This window comes from Seriola aureovittata, chromosome 6, assembly GCF_021018895.1.
Source record: "Seriola aureovittata isolate HTS-2021-v1 ecotype China chromosome 6, ASM2101889v1, whole genome shotgun sequence".
NCBI lineage: Eukaryota > Metazoa > Chordata > Actinopteri > Carangiformes > Carangidae > Seriola > Seriola aureovittata.
The window spans coordinates 18,974,156-18,991,438 of record NC_079369.1 but is presented as its reverse complement, the minus strand read 5'-3'; the positions used below and the strand labels follow the sequence as shown (position 1 = coordinate 18,991,438).

The 17,283-nt window shown below is 38.4% G+C and overlaps 1 protein-coding gene across 5 annotated transcripts in view; it reads left to right on the top strand.

The window, feature by feature from the left end:
* Positions 1–17,283, top strand: part of csnk1g2b (casein kinase 1, gamma 2b) — a 36,346-nt gene that overhangs the window by 10,107 nt on the left and 8,956 nt on the right. For all 5 annotated transcript variants that reach the window (XM_056378018.1, XM_056378016.1, XM_056378017.1 and 2 more), the window contains exons 3-4: positions 9,182–9,251; positions 16,799–16,947. In XM_056378018.1, coding sequence (XP_056233993.1) covers positions 9,182–9,251; positions 16,799–16,947 — 219 coding nt within the window. The remainder of the gene's footprint in view (positions 1–9,181; positions 9,252–16,798; positions 16,948–17,283) is intronic.

Below are 17,283 nucleotides of genomic sequence, written 5' to 3'. Positions count from 1 at the left end.
TGTTTGGCTGGAATTAAAGTGACATTTTTACGATTTAAGTTCTTCCCTACCCTGCTCAGGCTCTCCAGAGAGCATACTGGGCAGGCTGAATGAATAAATCCTTGGATGTCAACAGCATGTAAAATCCTACCTTCAGTCAACTAGCTAATCCCCAAATGAATCAGTAGCCAGCACCAACACAGTGTGTTCACACAGACACACATTGTTGCTTTGAGGATGATATAGTAGCAGTCATACAACCTGCATTGGAGAGTCTTAATGTCGGTGACCTCACAGTAGCAACAAAAACAGTGTCGGTGTTTTATGTAGAAACCTATGAGTGTAAATTGTAACTGCACAAAAAATAGGTTAAAATATGGTGTAGGGTGTGTGCCTGTAGAGAAGTCCATGCTGTGTAATTGTACCTTCTAACTGTACATCCTGGGACATGGCAAAGCACTACGTTTTTTTTTTTAAGGAGTTATGCTCACATGTAATGACATGTAATGTTTAGCATGTTAGCTTTAGCGATAGTTAACTAGTTTGTCACATTTTCTCTTTTTCTGATTATAGTCACTGCCATGAATTTACACTGCACTATTCTGTTTTAACCTTCTTTTTAGCATCATAATTGAGGTGGTAAACTAGAGCCAAAGAACCAAACCAGAATCAGATGATGGTAATTTAAAAAGAGCTGAAGCCAAATTGACCTCAGGTCTATTTTGAGAGTTTGCTTTGCAAGACAAAATGGCGAGATTTGAGGTTAGATTTAAAGCAGCTTCATACCATGTAAGAAATTTAAAATCTGTTGGTGCATTGCCTGGGTTTGTCAGGATATGTAGTGCAGAACAGAAAGAATAAGACAGTGACATGTTCTTCTTTTTTTGTTGACTTCATGGAAATAATTTGCTGTCTAAGTCTTTTGTGACTGTACTATGCTGTTACTCCCAGCTATGTCAGGACCCAACAGAACAATTTATATTGGGTACAGGCTCAAAGTTAAACAAATCATGGACTACACAATACAATACATTATACTTACGCCACGCCTCACTCCTCTGTTAAATGACAAAGGAGACTTGCCTCTTGGGTTCATGTCAGTGGGACTTCCCATGACTGTGTTGATAACTGGCAACATTGTGTTGCTGTGTTTGCCGTCCTCTGACTGTCGCAGCTGAGTTCAGCACATTTTAAAGAGCCAGTCCAACTTTCACAGAATTTTGAAACCTGTTAATTTCACTGGTGTCTGTAAGATGGCTGCTATAGTGTTATTGTAATGTTGTTGTGGAAATAAATTGTGGGGAAAAAAACATTGAAAGCTGATGCATTACATTATAGTGGAAATGGTATTGACCAAGGAAGTTGATTGGTGAATACATATTTCTACTATAAACATCAGATAACATCAAAATATGAAGTACAGTTTTTATTCACAGTCATTTTTAGAAATACACTCCAAAGCCTGATAATTATACCATACATTGTATTCTTACTGCTGTGGAAGCCATCTTGAGTGCTGACAATGAGATGACATAATGCACCACTAATTGTCCCGTTGCTATCTCTCCATTCATTTAGTTATGCCACACCTCTCCCGCAGCCTTTCACAGGTAGAAAAAAAATTAAACACAATAAAAATTAATCACCTGGCCTGAATCATGACGATAATTCTGAATTAGCATATTAAGTGAACCTAGGTCAATGGTCATAATTACCCCACTCCACTCATGTACAAAAATTGCTGCAGAAGATACAATTGATTTCTTATTTTGGCTGATTCAAGCAGTGACTGATTATCACACTGGGTTTTGGAGGCAGCTGATGGCTCCATCTGGGTATGTTAAATCTGAGCTGAAACTGGAGAAGTGCTGGACACAGACCAGCTGTTGCTCTCTGACTCCACTCACTCCTTAACACCACCTCCCAACCATAGACACCTCTCATCATAAAGACTGCTTGAATAGAGAAACACACTACAGTCTTCTCCATTTGTGTCAGTCTTACAGTTAGCATCATTAATACCTCTGTGAAGGCTGCCAAGTAGAGAATCACTATGTTGACATTTGAGTTGTTTTGTCTAAGATGAGATGAGTCACATAGCCAGTTACATTTTGTGAAATGGTTTACTGGGAGTCAGGCAAAGGTCAGGGTCTATTCTGGTCCTTATGCATAATGCCGGGTCTGTTCCCCTGGATATGGCACACATAGGCATACATATGCGCATGCTGAATGTCACACTGGCTTTAAATAAACAACACAGATGTTTATTTACAGTGGGGTCCAAAATTCTGCGACCACTTTCCCATTCAAGTGAATGGGAAAGTGTTCCCAGCTCTGTCATATCAGCTGTCTGTTTTACTGCACCATGTTGTTTTAAAATGCCGGATCTTGTTCATCAGGTAAGAGGGCAGTCTCTTGTATTTCATCGATACATGGCATCATGTGTAACACCTCACAACTGAACGTGTGAAGTCAGTCATTTTTTAATATTGACATATTGCGAATTTACCAAGGATAACATTAAAAAGAATAAGATGATTATTAATGCGCTCCTTGATACAAATAGTGGTTCTGTCAATACCTGGTTCAAAAATATTAAGTTGATGAGCTTATGGAGCTTCTTTCCTCTCAAATGATTGTTGTTTGAGTACAAACACTGTATCCTGAGAGCATTTTAACAAGACAATAAGAAATTTTAGCCTGCTATCAAGTTATTTATGGTATTAAAGTTATTAGTGATGTCTGATATGAGCTTCCATTGCTGACATTTGTCATTTTAGCTACTTAATAATGATAATTCCCATCAGAGCTTGGTGAATCTGTACATTTGCTTGCCAACGTCATTGTCTGAACTGATCCATCATCAAAATGTGGTTTATTTATATTCCCACCAATCAACAAATTGTTTTATCTGTAGATGAATGTAGTTGAAATCGGCAGACCTCCCAAATAGAAGTGAAAACTGCATCAAAATAAATGTTTCTCAAGTTATAAGATGAATAATTACGATTGCAGTAATCAACAGAATAAGTGTAATTATTGACATGAACATAAATACTGGACATTATATTTTAAGTGGTGTGCTTGCATAGGAAAAAAGGGCTTGACAATTTTTTCATAGCTTTGTTTCCAGCAATATCACTTATTATTGAAATTTCTGTGTTTTGTTTTTTTCATTTTGAATTTGTAATGCAAGTTTTGACCACACAACACAAAGTATTTAGGCTGAGACTGTGGTTTACTGTTGCTGCATGTCTGTTTTTTGCCAGCCTTTTAAGTTCTTCTGATTACATCTATCATTTATAGTTTTCTTTTTTCCTCTTCATGTCATTACTCCATCCAGTCACTGAGGTCAGTTCTGATCTTTCTCAGCTGTGTTGGAGATCAGATTTAGCCCAGATGACATCATATGCAGAGTTGGTTAATCCCAGGAAGAGGACTTTATGTGGTGCTGATGGCTTGCTCCATCCCCACAAGTGTACGGAGGCTACCACAGGTTAAAATACAGAAACCACCACCTAATCTGCGATGACATAATCACATATTTGTACAAGCTTCAAGTGTTTTACTCTAAGAGAGATCCTTGAAATGGCATGTAACATTTCCTCTCACACCCATCCCCAGTGTCAGGATTTGATCTCACTAGGGCAATATTTGCTGGTAGCACTATTAGCAACAGATCTGTAAGCTTTTTAGCTGTGAGCAGCAGCTAGTATAAGTAAGTTATCACTATTTCTGTGCCCCTCTTGTGAAATCGTTGTTGTAATTTGATTGAGAAGCCAGCCGATAATGGTGGCTGTAAAACTGGTCATATCTGATTGGCCTTTGTGCTGTGGAAAAGGCTGGCTCATCATTTTTGATCATGATGTTTCTTGTTTACAGACACAAACAATGTGAATATTGGATAAGATGCAACAAACCACACTTTCGGCAGCATTTAGGATGAGTTTCTAAGTTTAATACTGATTTGAGTAGCAGTTGAAAACTACAGTATCAAACACTTGACAAAACCTCTGAGAAGTTTAAATTACAAAGTGTACAGACTTCATGGCAAACAAAAATTGGACGCACAGACACAGTGCACAATGCAACCCAAAACTATAAATATGGAGGCATGCAAAATAAAATAACAGGTCTTAAAACAACAAAGTGTTTGTTACACATCTCAGTATACAAGCACAAAGAACACTAATTAGAGGCACAGCATTTTGCTGTCATTTGAGTACAATATGAAATATGAAAATTTTGATTTTATGTCAGGTCGCGGCCTTTTCAACACACAAATGGTAACATTTACAGCTGCGATGATTTTTACCTATTAATCTATTAGTTGATTTGAAAGAAAAATAATCTGCAGCTAATTTGATAATCAATTAATAATTTCAATCATTATTAAAAAAAAGTGCAAAAGGCCAAATATTCTGTTGCTCTAGACTCTCAAATGAGAGTATTAGCTGATTTTCTTTGTCAAACAGAGTGTCCTTTGGTTTTTGGTTTGGCTTTGTTAGACTGTTGGACTCTGGGAAGCTGCTATTATTGCAACGCAATACATCACAATACGCATATTGGGTATATCATTGTATTGGTTGTTTCTTCTAGTACTTGTAGCTAATGTCATGGCAGTATCTGATAAAGGTTCATTGAAGTCCCTAAACTGAATAAGCAAGAGAATCTGCATCATTCCACCATAATACAGCAGCTGTAAGTTTTGTTGGAGAATGTCATTGTGGTTTTGAAAATAAGTTCTCACAGTGCTGGAATTTCAACTTTCCTACATTCAAAACATTTCTTGTTCTGGCTCTCATGCAGAGATCCACCTTACAAGGACAGTTTGGTTTCAGATACATTGAATCAAGATTCGCAGAAACGCAAGACGGCCGCAGTGTGGAACAGCTGAGGTGGAGAGGTTATTGTAGCAGCAGGTCAGACAGGGAAGGGCCCTTCTGGCCTGTGGGTCAGCTGTCCTGGACATAGGCCAGCACACTTGGCTAAAAGCTGCTCTCTGCATGACACCACATAGGGTGACCACAACTTCTCCTGCAATTGAGTTAAGTATTACAAACAAGTTGACATTATCTGTGAATCATAAGGTTATCGAAAGCCCTTTTTTATGGTCAGGTAAAGATAGGAATCTAGAAAAAGCTGTTTTGCTTCTGTTTTGTACAGAAAATGTTACAGTGCTGTCTTCATTGAAAACATTTTTTTTTTCTTGGTCTTGAGACAAAAGAGAGTGAGATAAAGGGTATAGCCAACTACAATTTATAAGTATAGTTTTAGGAAAAATAAAACCTAAATACCATTCCCTTGTAGCATACTGCTTCTGCGGGGGCGGCCCTGCTATGTCAGGGGAGGGCTCTAATTCTGAGCACGCCGAGCCAGAGAGCAGATCAAAAAATATCTACGTGCAGGAGCTGAGAAAAATCCTTGTCATATGCAAAGATGTTACATCAGACATTTGCAGCTTGGCCCTGGTCATTCACACAGCCATAGCTTAGCCCATCTGCTGGGAATAGAGTTGACTCTTAAGTACGTAAAGCTGCCATAAGCCTCTGTTTCCTATTGTAAGCTGTTTTAAAGGGTCCTGCGGGTTGGTGCCATCTGCTTTAACTCATTATTTATATATTTTATATTTTCTTTCCCTCTCCTTTCTGCCATGGCCTGAGTCGTGTGAGACGTGCTTGTTGTCCAGGTTCATGTAGGAGGTGGATGATGCTACATCAGTTCCCCACTCCGCCTCTCAGACCAGTCACATGTCTTCCTCCCACTGGCTTCTACTCCTCTATATTGCCTCCTCTCTTCCACTCTCAATTTCTCCCTCCTCGTATGTACAGTAGCTTCTTACTTCTCTGGCAGTCTTTCGTGTTGGCATCATGTGGGAGCGTGATACTGAAATTATTTTTTCCGTAGATTTTAGAAAAACATGTTTGCACTGTGTATGTGAGATCATCATAGTTTTTTGTAGGAATATTTTGAAGTCACTTTAGTTCTCTTTTTTTCCACACTGGTTTCCTGTGGGAACAGGACATGTATCTGCTCTCTCATTGTTTTGTAGAAAAGCATGTATAAAAATGCATGCATATATGTAAATAGTCTAAAACGCTTATATACACTTAATTGATACATCTTTTAGGGATGTAATGTAAATGAAGCTTGGTAGTACTAAATTAACAGTAGATTAACACACAGCAAATGAATGGAGTATTACAGAATATGTGTGAATAATGAATATGTGGTGGCCAGACTCATGCAATCATGCAGTCAGAATATAGCAGCTGGTTATATAAAACTAAACACCACTGACCAGTTGGATAAAAAAAGAGATGCTGAGACTTTCTGAGGTCTTTCTTTATTGGACCAATAATTTTGATTAATCAGTCCGCTGTTATTGTCTTGTAGAAGGCAGGCAGAGAGAAAATTGTCTGAAGATAGTCTGAGAAACTTTTTTTTTTTCTTTTTGAATTAGGACCACTGATTAAAATCAGGAGCTATACTACATTCATGAAGTATTCACACCCCCAAAACAAAATTGTTCCCTCATCAATCTACAATCAATGCCCAATAATGACAAAGTGAAATCAGAATTTTAGACATTTTTACAATTTTGTTTAAAAGGAAAAAAGTGAAGTATTCAGCCCCTTTCCTATGACACTTGAAATTTTACTCAGGAGCCTCCCGTTTCTCTTGATCATCTTTGTGATGTTTCTACACCTTGATTGGAGTCCACCTGTGGTAAAGTCAAGTGATTAAGCATGATTTGGAAAGGCACACACCTGTCTAAGAGCTGGCTGCCAGGTCTGGAGGAAACCAGATATGGTGCTTATACTTGGTTGTCTATCTGGAAGTTTCTCCCATCTCTGCACAGGAGCTCGAGATCTTGCTTAAATTTGCAGAAACTCATTTGTCGTGCCTCATTACAAGGTATTGAGTGTAGATTGATGTGAGAAAGAATGATTATTTTAGGGTAAGGCTACAATATAACAATAATTGGAAATAATTGAGGGGTCTGAATACTTAATACTAAATACTAAAATACTAAAAGTTATTGTATTGAACTGAGAACGGTCATCAAAAGGATAGAAAGTCCCTCCCTGTGTTGAACACGGCTCATACTTTGTGTGAGTGCACTCCTCCATACTAGCAGGGCACCAGAAGAGAAAATGATCCTGATAAAGGCCTAATGGAGTGAATGTGGGAGCTTAACAGCCTTTCGGCTTTCAGTTTATGTAATTTGAAATAGAAGTGCTTTGGAATTAGATGCACATGGGAGATAACTTTCAAGATTAAATCTCACTTAAAGCACCTCTTGAGAAGTTGCCCAGCTAAATAAAGTTTTAGGCATTTTCATATTTTTGTATGTAGAGTAGCAAGCTTATTACACAGAGGAACAGCTTCACTCTCCATGTATCTTTAATAAGCAGGGCTGAAATTAAACATTATTTTCAATACTGAGTTATCTGCTGATTATTTTCTACATTGTTCAGTTCATTGTTTTATCTTTGAAAGGTCAGGAAATAGTGAAAAAGTCTGTTTTGATTCACCACAGCCTTAAGATTATTTCTTTGAATATTAGTTTCTTGATTTTATTTTACTCTTTATTGTGGATGACAAGGAAAAACACACAAATTTGAGAAACTGGAACCAGTTAATCTTTGGTATTTCGAATTGAAATACGATTAACGATTATTCAGTTATTTACATAGTCAGTGATTAATCAACTAATTATTACAGCCCTGTGTGTTACTGTTTTACTTAAATGTAAACATCACTAACATTTACATTTTACTGATTTACTACAGAGGTAAAGCCTATGTTTGGCTGTTTCAATACATCTTTGGTCTAATGTAAAGCCAGTATTGGTTGGCAGTGTGTAAAAAGGGGACTGCATGCTGACATTGTGGAGAAGGGCTTTAGCGAAGGCTATGGCACAGCTATTGAAGATTAAGGAAAGGAATTAAGTTGGTTGTGTGTTTGTTCTCTCCTCTTCACGTTTGTCTATAATGCCCTTGTCATCATGAGAGTGGGGCTAATCAGATTACATTTTAGGTTGTAAAGCTGAAGCTAGCGATATAATGAACAATATGTCCTGGTGGGTTGATTATCAGCCATGTCATCACTAAAGCCTGCTGTTCACCAGCTGGAACTGCTCTTTATCCTCTCACATCCCCAAAGTCTGACCTAAGACTTAATTAAAGTTTGTATTAGGCATTAAAACAAGGAAAACATTGTACTGTAGGTATTTAAGTAAATTGCAGGCTGAAGCAATCATGGTGATGTGTATGCAAGGTTGTCACTCATAAACTACTTTCTTCCCTAAGGGTAAGACTCTTAACAGTCATTTGGGCACTTGTGGTGCAGTAATGAGTCTATAATTTCCCTTCAGTGTGTGAAAGCCACACAAGTATTAATATTTCAAAATTACTTCAAATGAGCTTTTTTTGTAACAAATACACTACATTATGTTTTTTTCATTTTCGTACGCCACGTTATGTTTACTTCATTAATTTTCCTGGCAGGGTTAACTGAGCCAAACGACCAATGTGTTATTGTAGATAAAGCAGTGTATCTGCAGGTTTTGAAAAGGCTTAAAAAACATCCATTTCAGTTTGCTCAAATAAAGGCCTTAGAAGATGTTAAAAAGTATTAAATTTAATTTACTGAGGTCTTGAATATTTTTTTCTATCCTGCGATTGGCAATAATGTTACTAATGAAATGTTTTTGTATGTGATTTTTTTTTAATTTATTTATTTTTTAATCAAAACTTTGTCTGCATAAGGTTTCAGGCCTTATGCAAAATTTTACATTAAATTTTAAATTACATTTTTTTTTTATTGATTTATCCATCCATCTTCCTGTCCATTTTCTGCTGTTTTTATCTTGGTTCAGGTCGTGTTTAATAGTTAATTAATTATATTACTAGGAATTATTATTATATACGGTTAGGAAGTACTGATAATAATGGGATATGATCAATAAATTCATGCACATGTTAAGTAGAAATACATACTAAGTGCAAGAAAAGTACAAAGAATATCAACGAATAGCAAAGACATTTTTAATTCTTTGGCCAGTGTGACTTTAGGATTACATAATTATTTTTATGTCTTAAACTTAACCCTGTAAAGATTGTTGACGTGCATTATCTGGTTTGTGTGCTATGACATATTTAACACTCCTCCTTTATTTTTCTCTCTTCTTTCTCAGGAACCTATAAAATCCAGGGCACCACAGCTCCATTTGGAGTATAGATTTTACAAACAGTTGGGAAATTCAGGTAAGAAAGATGCCACCTGTAGATTATTACCCAGCAACATAATGATGAGTTGACATTGTTTACATGTGAAAATGACTTCCACTCACATGGTCGTTTTCGTTTTGATAGAGATGTTTAAGAAGGCAACACTGTCACAATGATTTCGATATGGATTTTATTTAGTTAAATTGGCTAAGGGTTGATCTGTTTCAGAGCTTGTGGAAGACTGAGCAGGTTGTGTCTCACCTGCTCTTGTGAGTGTGACTGGTTCAGTTAAGAGAGCACTGCTTCTGGTTGTCAAGGAATAATGGCAGCATAGAAACAGATGCTAATTTTTTTTTTTATGCCAAGTATTCAGCTTGTGTAAGATAATTTGTTTACATCGAGGATTATACACCAAATTGCAACAACTGCCATCTTATCTTACTGGAATTGAGTGAATACTTAATTTCACCATTAAGCCAGGGGTTAAATTTAGTTGCTGTGCAGCAAAAATGGAGGGGAAAGATTGCATTTTCAAATGTGTTTGCATAAGTGTGGACATGTAACATCAGGAAAACAGACAAATGAAAACAACTGCAAGGCTTTCCATTCCATCAGTATTTGTTGTTTTATCTTTTGTACACCTGTGGGAGCCGATGGATGCTGTGGAAGCCTCCTTCCTATTTTCTAAAACCACCTCCACAGTACCCTGAGTCTTTACTCTCCCACAGCACAGCTCAGAACATGTTAATGCACTATGATGTGTAGCTGCGGCTCCGGATCAGCAGCTCTTTGATCTGGTCTGGCCAGTCAGCTAGTTACAGAGGATGAGGGAGGTGGCAAAGTCAGGTGGGTGGGAGGGAGGAACTGGGACTTGATTTGTTTCACAGCACTTCCTGGCTGGCTGGCTGTTTGGAAAGAATCACCTGTCATGTTTCAGCAAGTGTGTGTAGGTGCATATGTGCCAGCTTACGTGCCAACTTGCATTCTCAACCATGAATTCAGATCCGTATGCAAATGTCACCGCTACTGTTAAAGCCGACGAGAGCAAAAGGTACAGACAAAACATCTGTGCCATTTTCCACACACAGATGTCCCAATCAGTTATATTCTTTTGTCCCTGATCCCAGACCAAGTCCCAGTTTAAATCTAATTATATGATTTAGCCTAAGGTTGGCTTAATCAGATCGGTCTATATGATGATCACAGTATAACAACATACATTTGAAAACTCATATGGTAAATATATCTGTGGATATGCCTGTACATATATATGAGTTTGTTATTCCACAACTATTGGAAGTGGCTTGGTTATCTTGTTGAAGTGATCCTCCCCCGTCTGACAAGTGTGTCTGTCGTGGTCTAATTTAGTGACACATGCAAACTTCTTGGCTCCTTGTGCCAGAGCAAAAACCCTCCACTGTTGATAAGGAGGTGGGGCATTAGGGCAGTCCTTGACTATTTATAGATGGCCCTCTACAAGCAGTTGGGCCGTTATGGTGTGTACTTGGATAGCTTCCTTAGCCACAGTATCCTCTGCCTCCCTGACTGACTGTGTGCTGCCTGCAGAGAGTGCAGGGAAACTCAATAACATGGGTTGCTAACAGGGTGTGGCTTATTTTTCTTTATGGCTACACTTGTTTTAAGCTGGTCTGTCTGATCTGTGAGCTAATCTCACACAATGCATGCCTACACATTCATAAACCGTACTGTAACTGTTATTGTCATCTCCTGTGCCATCTCCCTTGATTATAGCAGAGGATTCCTCCAGTCAAGGCTTTTCTCTCTCTGCCTTTGGTTGTTTCCTCCTGTGTATTAAATATGCCCTTAACCATCCCCTCTTCCATTGAAACCACTGCTGGCCATTAGCTTTACACTTATTGACCAAGGTCTGGAGTTGAACTGTAAATTTTGTTTAGCCCTTTCATGGAACTAGAGACAGGCAGTATAAACAGGTTAATAGAGCAAACTAATGTGATGCAACAATAGTGTTTCTAAACACACACTGGAAAATGTACACTTAGTTACACAATTCCTTACATAATTTCACTTGGAATATGAATGTAATTGATGTTATTATAGATGTATACTGGGAGTCAACAATGATCTACAAGATTGACATGAGTCACCTCACTCACTGAATTTCATTACTATCATGGTTAGGTAGGCACATCCTACTTTGTAAGACAATATAAATATACAGAATAGCACAATAAAGATTCAACCCTTAATTTGACTGAATCATGTCTCTATGATATTGTACTGTGAATCCATAGAAGTAATAAATGACTCAGCACATCTTGTATCACAGTCATTGCATTTCCTTTATTAGGATGTAAATTAGCTTTGTTGAAACAGAAAGTATTCATGTAGGCCACATTAACCTGCACCTATTATGGTATTGTATTTCTGTCTTCCAAAAATAGGAACATACATGCTGGATAAGTTTTTTTTTTTTTGTCTCTGATCAGGCCTTTTAAGACCTGTTTAGTTGGGATGAAACGGCTACTCACATTTAACCTCTTGTCATCATCAGAAAATTAAAACAGTTTCAACAGGTGGAGTGATGTACACATAGTGTAAAGGACACAATTAATGACATGTCCTTCCCGCTATGTTTAGCATTTCACTTCTCAGTTTTTCAAATAGGAGTTGGAATTTGAAATCCAAAATAAAGCACTTAAAAAGCAAAATCATTTACAGTGGATTCAGCCAGATCTGAGTCAGTCTGATATAAAGGTCGTAGACATTCATTTACTGAGCCAGGAAGAGAACCACTTTCAGTAGTTTAAATATAATGAACTAGAGTGTATTAAATGCGCAATTGAGCAGAGAGGCCTTGTCTCCAACTGATGACTGGCCAGTGGCCATGACATGATGATATGACAGGAAAGCTCACTTGACTGTCTAACATGGGAGGAATCAAGGCGGTAGATTAAATCTACTTATGTTTTGAACTTGCCTAAATGGGACATGTGACCCTGTTAGTCCTGCATAACCCAGGAGCCTCAAATATGTCACAGTGTGGACTGCTCAGTGCTTAACGCCCAGGAGGAGCTTATCTGCACACTGTTAATTCTCTTGTCCTGAACACATCCCAGCTGTTGGGAATACTGCCTCCCACTCTCCAAATTATTGTAAAAATTGACAATTGACCTGATATTTTAGTTGCTCTTTGTAGTAATAGCAGTACTATTACTAGTAGTTAACAAAGTGAGTCTTACACTACCACACCGTAGCGTCTTGGTCAGGGGAATGGCTTAAGATACATCCCCCAGTATTCATGGGCTAGCTAATGATATTTCATGGGAAGACTTTGCTCATGCAATCATGGATACATGATGCATAGATATTCATGTATTTACTGTCATACATATAAGGAGGTTTCCTCTTGAATATTTTTCAATGATGGGTATCAGCGTGCCTGTGAATATTCATGAGCCCCATCAAGGCTTTTGATGGCATGATATGATGTGCCAGTGACATAGGATCTATGTTGATCTTTTTATTTCATACAAATCATAGACTCTTATCCATGTGGATAATTTTACTGAAAAAAACTGTTCATGTGTTTACTGCTGTAGGATTATCCTAGGATAGATTGAACTCTAAAATTTAGGTGCCATCATATGCCACACGAGACACATGCATCATGGTAACAAATAACAGAAAAAAGAAGAAATGTATGTAATGTAAATGTGTAATGATGAAATTTACTTCATAATAACATTTGGAATTGATTAGTTTTATGATGATGCAGTAATATGTTTTTAGTTGTGGCTTGACATGAAGTGTATGTTAGCAAGGCTGCATGATGGATAATTTCAGCACTTACATCTCAGTGTATGTGGAACATTACATTTACCAATGGGTTGCATGATGAAGGATGACAGCAATTTTCTCATGACTAATCTTAAGAACAAACAAACAAGGCTAAATAACTTAATTTAGCTTACTTCCTACTGCTTTACACACATGCATGAATGAAGAATGTCCTGTGTAGAGTCAGTGAAAATAGAACAACTGCCCTAGTTTTTCTAAAATCAGACAAATCATTGCTTGGGTGAGTTCTTGTGAAGGGGAAGCAGCAGAGGTTAAAGGCTGCAAATGTTTGGTCGAATTAGTGATTAACTAAATAAGGACAAAAGTGTTGCTGTGTTATTTTTCCTGATAAGCATATAACCCTGTGGTGTCTTTTGGAATTGTTGTACTTATGAGCTATGTTGCATTATTAGCTCTAGGCTCAGTCTGAGCAAGTCTGAGCACTGATCATATTTCAGCCTTGTGAGAACATCTCCAGAGCACTGGGCCTAATGGAAGTCACTTCTTCTTCTTCTCCTCCTCTTCTCAGTGCACTCCACTCCATAATCTAAATCTTTAATAGGCATTCCCTCTCCTCTTCTCTCCGGCCATCTCCTCTTTTCTCCAGCTCTCTCCTCTCTGGCCCTTAACTCTGACATTTCATTGTAGGGCAACATTGTCTTCAGCTGCCATGATGCAGCCTTCCCTCTTATACTGTGTAGCCTGAGAGGGCCTGCCTGCAGATACAATAGGTTGGATTGTCTCAAATTGTCAAGACAGCAGGGGTCAGAGCACCACTTACATTGGCTTGCAGTGAAAGACAGAGCATTTCCCACAATGCTAAACCCAGCTGTAAGATGTATTTTTTTTTTACACAAATGTTTGACATAATAGCTATGTATCTTAACAAAGATGATTGAGTTTGCTTATTGTGCATGTAGAGAATCCATCTGCTGAAATGGTTTGCTTGTCCTTTGGCTTTTGGAAAGAACATAACATGAAATGTCTGATCAAAAGTCATTCTTTATCATTCATTCTTTTGAAGTGCTCACTGTGTCCTTTGTTATGGTTGAGTTAGTGACAGTGACAGAAATTCTCTCAAATCCTTTTTTGCCAACTATTGTTGGCAAGTTATGTCACAGTATATATTAAAGAAATCATACCAAAATGTGCTCTGAGCTTTTATTCCACCAGCCATTTCTAGATTGGTGCTTACAGCTGCTGTAAGCACCAATCTTTACTCACATCCACCAGCAGATTATAATACACACTGCTTTCCTTTTGTGATGACTATGCTTTGAATGCCCTCTAGATTTGGGCCAAGCTTTGATGAGTCAGCCTCCAGTGATCTCTTGTCACTGCCTCATCTGTCATGGGCATCATTACCAGGAAAATCATAGACACTAAAGTGCAGACAGGTGTGTGTGTTTGTGAGCATGCATGCGCAGTGTGTCTTGTTGGACTGACTTTTAGGGGTGATCAGGAAAATCCGACTATAACCTCTCCACCCGTTGGTTTGCAGCTGACATACACACACAAACCAAACAGGGTACTTGTGCACACAGAGCTATGCCTATTCACAAAACTCCTTTATCTCCATTTCACATTTATTTATTTTCTTGCATACAAGTGTGAATGTGCTTCCCCATTCTCTTAATCTCTTCTCCTTTTTTAATTTGTATTTTAATCCCTCAGATTGATACTGTATTGTGTCTTTTTCTCTCAGCTCACACACCACATGCTACGCCTGTTGTGGATGCAGCACTGATGTGGTATCTTATGGTTAGTGGGGTTTCAGGGATATGGCTGGCTTGTGGATAACTACGCCTTTGGCAGCACAGAATGGTTCAAAGGTCACGGGATGGCTGCCTGGGGAGAGAACCAACTCAGGACAGTCTGACCCAGAACTCTGTGAGCCTGGGGACTGAGCCAGAAGGTTTTCCATTTTTGTTTTGATTGTGTCACAAGTTATAGGCTACAAATCTTCTGTCAGTGGATCTGACATGAATGCATGCTCAGACAAACGAGTCCAATACCTCTGAAATTTCAGTAGGGGTGAGCTGACAAAAATGCCAGATAAAAGAGTCTGGGATTTGTCTACGTAGCATTAGTTTTTTTTTTTCTTGTTTTGTTTTCCCAGTGAGATGAAATACGAATATATTAGACTCAGACTTCTTTTGTTGTAAGAAAGCAATTTTTTATATACAACAATATAATAATATCATATGCATATGCATATATTATATATTCATATGCTATGGCCTTTGCAGTCAAAAGATCTCAATCCAATTGAACGTATGTGGGAGATTTTGAACTGATCTGCTAGACAGTGCTCTCCACCACCATCATCAAAACACCAAATGAGGGAATATCTTGTGGAAGAATGGCTTTCCATCTCTCAAGTGGCGTTCCAAAGACATGTAGGATTGAAGTTGTTCTAGAGATGGGAATTGATACAAATTTTTTTATTTATACCAGTGCCATTATGGATTCTGCTCATCTGTCCAATTCTTTATCTATTCCCTTAACAAATCCTGCTCAATTTTCTGTGTGGGGAAAGAAAAAAAATGTAGGCCTACACAGGTTTTTGCCACACAGTCCCACTTGACTTAGCTTTTGCCATACAGGTGTGACTTTTACTTGGTGCGCATGCATATGGATGCATCTCCGTGCGCATGGATGCATCTCCACACGTCGCGTTATCTCTTTCGAGCTGCAGTTTATAAACACAGTTGCCTGTTGGCGCTTCTCAAATGTAATAAATAGTTGTATTTCAGTCTAACTTTTGCCAGGCGCAGAGTCACAGATTAGCCCTGGAAGTGGCTGGTAACTGGAACCGGTTCTTGATTCCAAACCCAATTCTGGCGACACATGGTGGCCCAACTCCTTACTAAGACACTTTATGTTGGTTTGGTCCTTTCATTTGTCACCTGTCTTTCTGAAGATAGTACATCCTGCTGGGTTGATCCATTCACATTCTTCAGAAGTCAAACACACAACCACGCCCGTGTCTGACGAACCTGTTAAAGGAAGCTAACTGAAATGCCATTTGTCATAACTACTGCAGTGTGAGTGAAGAGTCTCCTCCCACACTGCATTTCTTATCAACACACCAGAGTGATGATTCAGTTCAGCCAATGAGGAACCTTTCACATGACTTGTGGTGTTTCTGCACCAGGTTTTAAGCTAATTACAAAATGGGGATCATGTTTGGTTCATGTGATGCGGAGACAACACAGAAGGAAATGGAGCTTCTGCAACAAAAAGTTGCAAAACACTGCAGTGACCACATTTTTACATAACCAAGTATGAATGACTGCAGTAGGTTATTCATGCTATGATATCAAGTTTATAGTAAAACACTTAAGTGTTGTACACTCAGGTTTTCAAATAGAAAATAAATCACAAATATTGGTGTGTTTACATTTTTATAAACCTCTGCTCCCTTGTTTGCATATAAAGTGACCCTAAGAGCACCTCTGGCTTATTGGTTTCTGATGCTGAAGTTTCAAAGGGTAGCTATTTTATACACATGTTGACTTTAAAAACTCATTGTAAGGCAAGTGGAATAATAGTATACATTACAGCAGTTGTACAGTATCTATAATTGTAGGTAGATTTTACAAGTCCACTAACTGTTATTGTATGTGTATGTGTATGTGTGTGTGTGTGTGTGTGTGTGTGTGTGTGTGTGTGTGTGTGTGTGTGTGTGTGTGTGTGTGTGTGTGTGTGTGTGTGTGTGTGTGTGTGTGTGTGTGTGTGTGTATGTATGTATGTCTCTACAGAGGGAATCCCTCAGGTGTACTACTTTGGTCCTTGCGGGAAATACAATGCCATGGTGCTGGAGCTGCTCGGACCCAGTCTAGAGGACCTGTTTGACCTCTGTGACCGCACCTTCTCCCTCAAGACCGTCCTCATGATAGCCATACAGCTGGTAAGGCTTGGAAGAGGGTGACGGGAACATTACAGTTAGATAAGCTAGCATCAGTGATTTTAAGCATTACAGAAAATGCAGTACATTTTCTATAGTGGAGAGAATGCGTTGGTGCTATTTGCAAAGCAAGGAGAAAACTTCACAAAAATTAACAAATGTGCAAACCAAAGAACAGCAATAGACAATAATAGGTGATAAGCAAGTAGTAATGTAATAAAGCTCTCGTTTATTTTGTCTGTGTTTATTGTAACCTCAGGTAAAACATTGCTGAGTTATCTTATTTTTAATTCCCTGTTGTTTGAAAACTGCCTTGATAACTGAGTGACTGAAGTTCCC